The sequence below is a fragment of the Pygoscelis adeliae genome, unplaced genomic scaffold (assembly GCF_000699105.1).
Source record: "Pygoscelis adeliae isolate BGI_AS28 unplaced genomic scaffold, ASM69910v1 Scaffold36, whole genome shotgun sequence".
NCBI classification, from domain to species: Eukaryota; Metazoa; Chordata; class Aves; order Sphenisciformes; family Spheniscidae; genus Pygoscelis; species Pygoscelis adeliae.
In genome coordinates, this window is record NW_008824934.1 from 1,771,087 (window position 1) to 1,783,696 (window position 12,610).

At 49.7% G+C, this 12,610-nt stretch overlaps 1 protein-coding gene across 1 annotated transcript in view; it reads right to left on the reverse strand.

The window, feature by feature from the left end:
* LOC103917957 (tyrosine-protein phosphatase non-receptor type 11-like) overlaps window positions 1–12,256 on the reverse strand; it is a 41,466-nt gene extending 29,210 nt beyond the window's left edge. The window contains exon 1 of the mRNA XM_009325179.1: window positions 12,220–12,256. Coding sequence (XP_009323454.1) covers window positions 12,220–12,227 — 8 coding nt within the window. The 5' untranslated portion in view covers window positions 12,228–12,256. The remainder of the gene's footprint in view (window positions 1–12,219) is intronic.
* Between the last annotated feature and the right edge of the window lie 354 nt (window positions 12,257–12,610).

The window sequence follows — 12,610 nt, forward strand, 5'->3', positions numbered from 1 at the left end:
TTTTTCTGCTGGAATGCATCCTTGTGCCCTTGTCTTGGGATAAAACAGAACAAATAGTTGAGCAACACCGTTACACCCTCAGAAATCTATAAAACAAGGCATTTTTAAAAGCCTAGTTGGGAATCCCGGTATTCTAAACAGCTCCAGCAAACGTCCCACGGATAAAAAGCACCATACCTGCAATGATAATTCTGAAAAGATTCAGAGGCCATTGAATGTGGCATGGGGGAAGCAGGGTGCCAGCATCTTGATCCACCAGCAGATGAACTCTTGAAAATGACTGTCTGGGGTATCACAGAGGGATACATCTCCCAGCTAACACTTACAGAGCTGCTGGGGCCCAAGATCCTTTGACCTATAGGTAAACGATAAAGTTCCTAAGTGAAGTCCCGAAGGAGATGGGAGCAAGTTATTCCAGATCACCACCTTTTCTTTTTCCCTTCTCTCACACAGCTCAAAGAAGGTACAACGTGCGTCTTGCACGGAAGAGAAGGCTGCCAAGCGAACACGCTGGCTGCTGAGACTCACTGACCCGCTCCCCTCCGAGCAGACACAGGATGTCTACCCCGGAATACTGCACACATGAAAGCCAGAGTCATCACTGAAGACTTTAAAGCAATTGCCACGGGGCTTGGGAACAGCATGTGCCCAGGGTTTCACTGCACGTATTTGGGGGCATCCCCAGAGAAGCCAGCACCAGGTGCACATCCATTGCGGGCCCCTAGTGCCTGGGTTTGAAGGCCAATTTAGCCCAACGTCAGCAAGAGAATTTGGAGCATTTGTAATGGTAAAGCTTCTTTTTGTTAGGCTTGGAGAGGATCAAAGCAAATGTGGCTCAAGAGACAACGCCTACGCACTTCGTGTGTGGTTAGCCCTGTTTGGTTCAACACAAACTCCAACCCAGCAAGCTGAGGTCGTTCAAGAAACTGGAAAAGGGGGAGGAGGTGACCAACCGCCACCAGACTTCCCTTCTGCAATGCTATAGCCTCTTGACACTAGCCAGGAGCAAGGGTCAGTGTTCACAGCAGATGCTGTCGATACAGGGCAGACGGACCCCCCGGTCCCACAGCCAGAGACACCCCGCCTCCCACCGCAGCGAAGGACGGGCAGGATGCAGACCCTGTCCTTGGAGGCAGCCAAGCAAATAAACAACCGAAGCTTCTTCCAGCAGAGAAACGAGGAGGCTGACTTGCGAGAGCAGGCGTAACTTGGGGCAACGCAGTGCTTTGCAAGACTTAAGTTTCCTATTCAGCAAATAGGAAGAAATCTTCAGAGCTGCTTAAAGGATCCGGACACTTATTATCCATTTAAAGGGAATATAAAGACCCATCAGTTTGTGTTTGCACACAACAGAGACACTCCCTTCAGTGCTGAACAGCGAAGGGTACACACCTCTTGAGCTCTCACAACATAGTTGAAGCAGAAGCGAAGCTGGGACAGTCAGAGAAGCAATTCACTCTCTGTAAGGTTATTAATCCTTGGAATGGGACTAGTAGGTGCAAACTTCTGGGCTGAGTGAATGCTGCTGTCCTGTTCCTGCGAGAGACCTCTGGTATGGAGGAGGAGGAACAGAATCAGGATCCTGGCTTGGAGAACAGACAAGCAGCTCTTTTTTTGAGGGAGATTTACCTAGGCTGGGACTCAGACCCTGCTGCCTCTGGGAACAGCAAGGCTCCACACGGCATGGTTCGCTCTCTACAGCTTGCCTGTGGTTGGGGAATATCATGCCCACACGCTCAGCAAGGCTGCTTTGGCCTCTCAGCTGCCTGGCAACTTGGCCCAAGGTACCAGGTTACAGTAGGAGTCCCAGAGCTAACAGTAATATTTAGACCCATTTGTCAGAGGAATGCTCCCTGCTGAAGAGACCAAAATCTGGCACACTCACTGGTTTCCAAGAGGAATGAAAAAGGCATTCCTCACTTGCATGTTTAGGGCTTTTTGCAGATATGGTGCAGGGTAGGAAGCAGCTACAGCATTGCAGCTCTCCGAAGAGCAGCAGCAACTTGCTTGTGTGAGCGGGCTGTTCCTCACAGACCACCTGGGGTCGAGCTGAGCAAGGAAGCCTGTACCGTGAGAAATTGTCAGCAGACCACATGCTGCCAGCAGCTCTTCAATTTATAAACCCCCCAGGCTGCAAAAGGAAGAGCAAACCTTCTAGAAACCACCCAGGACCTCATACAAAACAGAAAGCATCCCGAGCGTCAGTAGTGCTAACTTCAAGCATTGAACAAGAGAGGTGAGATTTGGAGTGTGGAGTTGACGTATAAAACCGACAGTAAAAGCAAGGCTGCATTCTCCTTGTTTGAAGACACTCAGGGTCACCTTGTCCAAGCTTTTCTCTGGATCCACCGGGGCTGAAGGTTTCCTCTGCCCAAAACACAGATGTTCTGATACTTCCTTGATAGGAGTAGAGACTCCAAGAAAGGTGCTCCATTTTGCAGCAGGTCCCGCAACAGCACACCACACGGCGATACTGACGCAGACCCGCCTGCGGGATGGCACTAAGCAAGATGCTAAAACATTGGCCATCAGCAAAAATCCACAGCGAGGTGCTGGCATGGCATGGCATGGCATTTCCCAGACCTTTGGGGGGGGCAGGGGGGGAGGGCAGACTTTCCTAAAAAGATGGTAATAAGCAATTCCATGTTAGTTGAGGAGAGGTCATACTTGTCCTGTGACATTAAGGCTTAATTTAGCAAACTGTGCGTTTACTATACAGCAGGCTACTGTTGGTTTCAAGATGTTTCCATGCTGAATTATTAGCATTCACATCTTCATTGAAAGCTGTTCTACACAGGCATGGCTGCATATAAAGCATTTCTCAAACCTGACAGAGCCACAACAGCCTCCTTTGTTGGTTCTAGTCTGGTTCAATTCAAATCCCATCAGAAGACTCATTATACCAAGCATAGCCTCAAGGGAGTGTATTAAATAAATATACCCTGCAAATCTATTCAATTCTACATACAGGTAAATATTTTCATTTTCCTAAAGCAATTAGCATCATGACAGCTAACCGTGACAGTGCACATAATCTAATATCCCCCAAGACTTCTGTAAACAACTTTAAAACAAACAAACAAAAATTCTCACTACATTTCTAAATCAGCATACCCATTTCCATAGCAGGTACAGAAGTCTGCGTTGCATCCTCTGGGGTGCAACAGTCACTTCTATAGGAACTGGCTTGTTTCCTTCCGCATATATTTTACAGAGCATTTTTCTAATGGATCTCACACTCCCGTGAGAATGGTTAACTACTTTCTCGGAGAAGGTACTCACCTTATTTTCACCGAATTCCAATAGAATCTAGATGTCTAACATCCTTTGGCTCGTTTAAAGAGTCCAACTTTTGCACAAACCAAGTTCTCACCACTAGCACAAACAGCCAACTCAACGCAAACAAGGTGTTTATGCAGAAAGTCTGGCCCGTTTCCACAAGTGCTGTTTACTCCAACACTTAAAGACAAGGAACGGCACAAGCAACAGCAAAGAGCAGCTGGACCGGCTGCTGAGGCCCTGACCCTGAACGGAGGTTGGTGGGATTGCTCCCAATAAGCAGATTCACAGTTTTCACCCACTTTTCAAACTGTCTCAGAGAGAAGGATGGTGCCTCCAGCCTTCCCGCAGCCTCCCCCCGATCACTCACACGGGCAGGGCAGAGTGCCTTCAAGCCGCTCCATGACCCTTTGCCAACAGGTTTTGACACCCAAAGAAAGACTCCAGTGATAAATGGGGGACAGAGAGGCACAGAAGCCAGGGTCATGCAGCGCAACCCATACTTCACGTGATATCTTTGAGATCCCCTGGTTCTTGACAAACCCTTCAATAAAAATAACACAGGATCTCAGAGTAGCCGTACCAGAGCAGGTAAGTAGGACAAAACCCTGACGTGCTTTTGACATGAGTAACCAGCTTCCCCCACTCCTACCCCATAGCCGGACAATGGCTGAATGGTTGAAAAGAGCACAATATTAAACAGCAAGGATGAAAAGGTGTGCTGGGTTGGAAGAGGCCAGAGACCCTTTTCTGCTGCAAAGCAGAAGTCAAGCTCTCATTTCAGGAGGGGCAGATTGGTAGTTTTTGCAGGCAAACTCTGTAGCTATCCACAGGGTTTTGTAGCCGTCTCTTTTAAGCAGCTTATGTGCCCCACTGGATTTAGATACCACAAGAAAAAGCTGATGCTATCAACCCCCTTTGTGTGCAACGGCCAGCCTAGGCTGAGGATGCATGCACATTTCCAACCACCAGCCCCACCTCCTTGAGAAAGGCCAGGTTTCCATTGACACCCTGTGAAAAGAGTCGGGGTTTTGCTCAATGGTTTTTTTTCCCCCCGTTCAATTTCAAGACATATGGTTAGTGAATGTGTGCGCACAGAGGGACTTCCCCAGAGAAAACACAACCAGAGCAAGGCAGAGCACTGTGTCAGAGAGAAGAGATGAGGCAAAGCAGTCCAGCAGAGTCTTGGTGACCTGACAGCAGTGGACATAGACAACTTTGGGGTGCCGATTAACCTAACTGTGCGGCATTACACGTGGCGGGGTCCTGCAGAACTCTTCTGCCGGGCTCAGGTCAGAGAGGGTCTCACCCAGGCCCAGCAAAGCAGCAGCAGAGCCAGAGACACAAAACCCAGAGCCCTGGTCCTTCATACCAGAGCCCAGGCTGCTAGCCCACCGGCAAGCCCCAGTGAAGCCCCTGGGGCTGTTTTCAACAGCTATCAACGCTGCCATGAAGGATGACCAGCACTACTCAGTCTTCATGCCTTGCTGCGCCGCCGAAACTGTGCTGTAGGAACCGCTCACACCCCCTCGGCAGTTTAGTTATCAAGCCCTAACCCCCAGGGGAAGGCCTCCCTCCATGTCTGCGGAAAGCCACATTCCCCTCCTAGCACCCGCTACCTTCCCGGCGGATTTTCAAGCCAGGTGACATGTCAGAGCTCAATACCAAGGCAAGGGCAACTTTTCCATTTGATTCAGCAGTCTTTAGGCCAGCCCTTCCTGAGACCATCCCCAGCCCACTGCCCTTCTGCAGGATAGGCCACTGGTGCTTGCGCAGAGTGGGTGTGAAACAGCTTTGGCTGCAGTAATGGAAACCTCAACCTACATCTCTGCCCATTAGATGATGACCTTCATGAAAGGCAAAGCAGAGCTGCTTTGAGCTGCAGAGCGGCAGCGTACCTAACGCTCCTCTACGTCACATTCAAAGAGGGGTTTTAATTCACTACCCACGTTTTGGTTTGAAACTCAAATACTACTGTCAGAAATGGTTTCACATACAGCTCTTCAAAAGAGTTTTTCCACAGATGTCACTTGCAAGACACTGCACTGGGCAGAGCGGTTTCAGTCAAAGAAACTGGTTTTAGCTAGGGATTAGCGATGGCCTCTGACTACGTGGGCAAGATCAGGTTTGTGACTTTGTCATTTAATTCCAGTTTCAGGCCTGCCTCTGGAGACCTGGAGGAAGGTGGCTGGACAGACCCACAGCTGCCATCCTGGGGGAGGGGGTGGCTTTTGCTGAAAAAGGAAGAGGAGAGCACACTTATAAAACCCAGAGACAGCAGTAAAAGCACTCCAGGAGCTCTTTCCTGCAGGCCTTAGAAAAATAGGAGCAGGCAACACCCTCCTGGCAGGGAGCTGGTGCAGACAGTTTCCATTTACTGGCTCTGGAGCCTCCGCTGGCATTAATTGTTAATTAATATAAATTCACATCTGTCCTATCTCCCTGACACATGCAAGATTCTGCACTCATCTACTGCCTATGATTCAGTCCCTTTATCTAAATTATTCTAGTCCATGCTTGCCATTGGCACATCTTCCCCTTTTCACGCGCTGTCCCATTCATTCACCTTCTGAGCCATCCACCCCACCTCCCCCCTTCCTAAAAGCAGCAACACGTTCATGATCTGTCACAGTCTCTTAGCAAAGGGTTTCAAGTTGGTTAGGTGTCCAGAGCAATGATTTTGCCTAAGGAACTAGATAGCTTGTTAAATCTGGCTGGCATCAGAACAGAGAGAAATCACTCCAAGGACAAATACCACGAAAAAACTCCTGTCACATAAATAGCAGCCAGTTAAGGCTACGCATCACTTTGCATCTGCTCTGCAAAGTCTGCAAGGAGCTACTCTGCTTCTCTGCTTTAATGTGAAACTGTTAAAATTAGCATTTTGACTGATGCTCTTTCCACTTCAGAAACAGACCCCACTCCTTTCTCAGATCTCACTAATGCAAACCAAAGCACACAGCTACAGCACGCCCTCCTTCCTCTCTGGAGCCAGGGACTGGCCACTCAGCCGCGGAGATGTACCAGCTACACTATCCAAGACAGCGTTGCTCCAGCTGCGGGCAGGACAACATTCCCCTTCACTAACGTGGCTCCCGTGTACCCAGACACAGCCTGGACTGATAAAAGCGTAGCCAAGTCCTCCTCTGAGCTGCCTTCAAGTTCAAAGCCTGCAGTGGGAAGCGCAGGCACAGAAGCCCTTCATTCAAACACGTTAAGGTACTTCTGTTCTACACCTTAACTCCCTTTATAGCACAGCCACGATCAGGAGCAAAGCCCCACCGTGACAGACACTGCAGAAAGCTCTCAAGGGGTGGTCCCTGCAACAGGATCTCACAATGTGAAGCCCGGGAAGCAGGGCGTGGGAGACGCCCAAAGTAGCGCGGCTTGTTGAATTTTACCCAGCGAGACCAGGACTAGGACTGGTGCTTCACGCTCCTATGAAATGCAGCCTCCAAGCTGGGCCTAATTTCCATTAAGGCTGACCAGCCTGGAAGGACAATACACGGTTCAAAGAACCTGAAAGGGACCGCGAGCTTGCAGGCTGACCTAGTGACTGCCAATGGCGTCTAGCAGCGACTTTTGTGCTCCGCACTCATTTAGTCACACGCCTGTTTCAATGGCATTTCTGCCTGGATCTCTCAGCTCTAGTTTTAGAGACACAGCTCACCCCAGCTTCAGGGAAGATGGAGGAAGATCAGCAGGTCTAAAAGGGAGGACAGCTCACGGGAGATGCTGATTTCACAGTTACTTGTCTCGGTGATCCTTCCAGCAGCCAACGTTAGTCTAGGCCGTATCCAAGCTGAAGTGGCTGCAGAGAGCCTGATCCCCCCCCGGCCTCCACACACGTTAAGCCAGAGCGTTTGAAGGCTCTGCCTATCGCAGGGACTTCCTCACAGCCCATCCCACACTGCTGATACAGAAAACCTCTTTCACCATCACGTCTTGCACTCCCCAGATAAAGGCCCTGCAGTGACAAGGAAAGGAAGCCGCGGACAAAATTAAGACCCAGGACACAAAAATACATCATCTGCAGACAAAAAGGACAGCGTGCTCCGCAGGACTAGAGCAAACAGTAGGGCACTGGAGCATGACTGTGTGACCTGGCCTTCAATTGCAGCGCAAAGCTGAGTTGCGTTACGCGCTCGCATGGGTGCACATAAAGGATGTGAAAGAGCCTGGCACCTGCCTGCTGTGTCCTCCTCACCTCACGTCAGTGAGCAGCTGCTGTCATTTCAGCCCCACCGAGGCCAGCTCCTGCAGCCCCCCCCCCCCCCCCGGGAGGCCGGAGCAGACGAGGGGGCGTGGAGGGGCCGTGCACCCTTGGGCACATGTACAAGGAATGAGAGGGATTGTGCCTGTGTCGTTTTGAAGGTCTACCACCGCTCATGGTCCAACGTTTTACGAACACTTGATCTAGCAGCTCTAGTCCTTAGAGCATCAGCTTGCAAAAACTCGAGCACGTGTATTTCTCAAGCTCTCCCCTTGCTAAAAAGACTTCCTGCAACAACATCCTAGTACCCAGCATGCTGCGCTTTCATTCAGGCTGGCTGCAGAAGCAGCAGCTCTGGGTTTCTCTTTGGCCAACTCGTGCAGCCAGGAGAGCCTATCCAAAGGGTGTAGAGTGAGCATTAGGACACAGTGATGGTACAGGGGACATTTACCACACATCAGAGAAAAGTCTAACTGATCGTTCCACTCTGTTGTGGAGACAGATAGTGGATCAATGCAAAACAGAGTGTGCCTGTTTGCCGTTACGCTTGGGTATTCTTGCGCCCACATTACCTTGTGGCTACCATATGCAGCATGCCTAACTACAGCCACGGAAGGACACTGTCAAACATCGGGCTCCAGCTGGTCCTCTCTAGCCACAGGAAGAGATGCTTCAAACTAAGAACTGAAGGCAGGAAGGAAGGAGGAGTTGTTAGAGAGCTTGGCCTCCCACCACAAGTACAAACTTACATTTTCACTTCCAAAATAAGATATTACACGCTCTTGCTTGGATGCAAGAGTTCCTTCTTTAGAGCATCACATGGTTCCCTATCCCGCAAGGGCCTATCCCCACCAAGTTACACGTGTTATCAAGAGAACCATGTCAGAGCACTCTGAGGACGGAGTCATATCAGAAAGAAGACTGTAGAAATGTTGGCGTATGAACCGTAACAGATGAAGAAAATCAGCCATTTACAGACCAGCTCCTGTCAAATCTCAAAAATACTACTGTAGGCTCAGCTAGTTCTAGGCAATAGCCAAGAGACGAGCACGCCTTGTGAAAAGCTTTCCCCTGTGCTCAGTCTCTCTGGGCATAGCGGAGCCCTCCTAGCATGGGCCACCAACACCGCAAGGTAGCTTTTTTTGCAGAAAGTGAAGTCTGAGTGTGCTCTCCAAGATGTGGGGTTTCAGCCCCCGCTTCTGCATCTCAATAGTTTGTGTTTGGAGGTGGAGGACATAGCATCTTGTCAACTTTTCCTCTTTGCCCGAGTAGCATGGTCTCTCCAGTTGCACCTGAAGCCAGATATCGGAAAGCAGCATGGGGAGTATCCCACTGAGGTTTGACTTCAAAGAGAGAGTAGGAGAAAACAAGCCCTATTCTACCTCAGGGTGTTAGGTGAGAATGGACTGCCCTACCACGACATTGCAGTATGGCATTAAACCATATCCCCTGCGCTTCCCCAAAAGGGCTATGCAAGATTCATAAGCAAGCTAGAGCGAAGTGTTTCAGCATCTTGGGATACGGCAGACTCGGCATGTTAACACTTACCTCTACGTGTAAATCTGTCAATGAAGTTTCCTGTTCTCGAGCACTGCAATTAGACATAGTATTTCTACTCGTTGTGCATTTGATTTAAACACAGGGCCACCTCAAAAGTCGGTTTGACTGTTCAGGAAATGAACTACACACACAAATACAGCCCCTCTTTACTGCCAAGAATGCGTGTCAGCTATGGGATACCCACACGATTTGGGCAGAGGGGTGTTATGTAAACTTTAACTCAAATTCTATGACTAGTGTAGTAAAGGCTTGGGGCAGAGACTGCAGGGTAAGCCATCTGTCCCCCTTTCCTCAGGGGACGGTCTTTGATAAAGGACAAATCCTAAACCTGCCACCTCTCTCTTTGAATCATTCATACCAGCGAGGGATTTGGCTCGCAGCCTATCACTAAAATTTATAGCTGGTAAAATCCAGGTGTGAGGTAGCTGGGGAGGCAAGACCACAGATTAGCACCTCTCCTTGTCATCTGCAGAGAAGAACCGATGGGACTTGAAGAAAAGACCCCAGGAGGCCGGAACAGGCATCAGCTGCTACCCTGGGTAGCAACGGTGCATGCTCCCACAGGCAGCAGAGGACTTCAGGCACCGGGTACCCTTACAGACGTTTCCAGCCAGGAACTAAGGCCAGCAGAAGGCTGCTCCAGGAGGACAGCAGGGTGCAGCAGGAGAGGAACTGTTAGTCTTGGTAATGCTACCCGAGTGATTTACCCACAGCTATCCCAACCTCCACGCTGCCTGTGGAAATCTAGGAGCAATCGCAAGTCCAATGGGTGCTTTCAGGAGCAAAACCTATTCCTGCCCAGTACCCAGCTGCTACAAGTACAATCCCCACCGATCTTGCCGTGAGTTTAGGACCTAATACCCCCAAGGGCAGAGGCTCTTGCTGAGACAGCTTGGGTTTGTTTTCAAAGCAAGCGTAAAAATCCCTTACAGGATACGCGCCGTGTTAACGTCCCCATTCAGATTCCAAATATTTGCTCACTCCAGAAATAACATCAACGTTCAGCACGCTGGTTCCTCAACAGTGCGCTCCACTTCCAGGCACGCCCCCGCCGGCGGTCCTTAGGTCCTTACCCTGCCCCGTGGCCCGCGAGGCAGCCCGCAGCAGTCGCCGGGGCAGGCAGCCCAGCGGGTGGACTGCAGCCCCGGGGGCTTTGGGAACCCCCCCTCCAGCCTGCACGGCGAGACCTCGCTTAGCACAGTGGCGGGCAAGAAGTCAGCTGCTAGTTTAGTGCCTGGCTTTAGCACACGCTACGCCGAGGCAGAGGACAGGCAGCACAGCACAAGACCGAAACGGCTGGGAAAAAGACGCAAGTTTTGCCTGACAGTCCTCGGTCTCCACAGAACGGGAGAGGCAGACCTAGTTGTACCAGGCCAACATGCATTTCAACACCCAGCTATACTCGCCTGCACCAGCAGGAAACTGGGGCTCTTCCAAGTTGCCCAGAGGATTTACACCCATGTTCTCTTAATTAAAAAAGGTGTAGCTAAGTCCCTCAAGCTGTTTTGAATGCATCAGCCCCAAAGGTGTGCAAGGTTATTATTTTCAGCTGCAGTTTTCAAATTTTCTGAATTAATTCTCCGAATCGAACTTGTATTTGAATCAGCCTTTTCTACTCAAAGGGTATTCCGCTGTTAGGACCACCGTGAACACTGAGCTACACTTTAACCTCAGTCAGAGAAGGCCTTACCTACTAGTCTCAAAAGGTCTAATAGTAGGAGAAATCTCTTTTGAACTCCCTCCATTCATGGAAGTTTACTGGCCTGTATATTACAGATGTTTTTGTTCTCATAAAGCGAGTTAAAATTAAATTGCAGGCCCACCTGCCAGACAGTTGGGGCATTAAAAATACATATCACCAGCCAGCACCGAAACGAGCCCAGCTGTTGTCTGACTGACAGGCTTCCTCCTGGAGCAGAAAAGTATTTGTTTAGCTGCTTTGCTATGATCCAATGAAGCAGAACACACCCAAAGAAGAGACCAGAAACTGAGAAACCAGTCACTTCTGCAACACGTGAGAGAACAGCATTGAAATGAGGTAGTGCAAAAGCCTTGGGATGCTCTTGAGATACAAGGGAATGTAAACTACCAACAGGCTGTAGCAACTTTCATCGTCTGAATCCCTGCAGAGTGCTGCAGAGACCAGCCCGTGCCCTCTGCACGCCCAAGGAAGGAAGGAAGGAAGGAAGGGAAACCCAAGGCATGCTCCACATTACGCTCCATGGCAAAGAGCCATAGCCACTTGCATAACGACCCCATTGCATTTAACAACCTCAAACACGGCTTCAGACACAGCCCAGTCCCTGCCCTGGGGTCTCTTCCCTGCGCTTCCAGCAGGCAGGATTGCTTTCTTCACACATGCTCTTGCCTGCTGTGCCTCCCGGCCTGGCAAAGGGATGGTTTCACAGTCCCTTCCCTACTCCAGGAGACCCTTTCTCATACAGCTGCTTTTATAGTTCATGTCCCGTGTAACCTTCACGACTTTACAAATTGCCCTTCTGACTAAATGTTGCCATTTCATGCAGTTTTTAAGTACCTACAAAATGCAGCTAGAGCATACAATGCTCCAACACAGCCAAGCTAGTTACCAGCGCATGAAAGCGTGCTCGGCTAGGGACACGGCGAGGCAAATGACGAGATAAGCGAGTAACTATTAACATAGCATTGCTAACAAGGTAATACAAGATAAAAATCTAATAACATCACAAAATAACATACTGCTAACAGCAGGGATAAACTCTCCCAGGCTGCAGTCAGCACCAAAAGTCTCTTCAGTAATCATATTAACAGTAATCATAGTAATCATACAAACGAAACTGCTAACACACTGTTTCCCAGTGCTGAAGCCGGCACAAGGAGAAAGTTACCATCACCCCTGTGCCGCAGAGGCATCTGAAGGGTAGTTTCCACTGGAGAATCTTGCACTTCTGCAGAGAATTTGCTAGTCTGTGGCTAACAAGCACTGTTAATCACTACTCCCACCCTAACAGCGCCCACACCTTCGGCTGTTATTAGCTCACATCCTCCTATAGCACAAGTGGAACCTTTCTGTGCAATCTAAACTACACAGATGATCTCCATACCTTCTCCCCTTCGCTCTGTTCCCACTCAGAAATATCAGCTTTGTTAAAAATAGAAGCTAGACATACACAGAACAGATATCCTACCTCACCATAACTGGTCAAGGTTCCTGACCCGGCAGAGTATGCAGAGAGATTCGTTAGTCCACAGAAACCACAGGACAGCTCAAAAGGCAGTAAGATTCGTAGGATATGGGAGGTGGGGAGAGCTTGCTCTAGGATGCGGAAGGCAGTTTGCTGCCCGATAGGAACGTTCCAGCCTCCAGCATCCTTCAGGAGGGTTGGCCAAGGTGGCGGAGCCTGGAAAGTTTCAAGTGAAGAAGTGACAGCTAGTTATTTACCAAAAAACAGCCCAGCTTATTCTGGAAGGGAGTGGGGGTGGAGAGAAGAAAAGGAAGTCATCTCGTTCTCTTATCGGTACAAAGCCGGCAGCTGTGAATTGAGTGTTTAGAAGGGGACTGGGGAGGGTAACCACCAC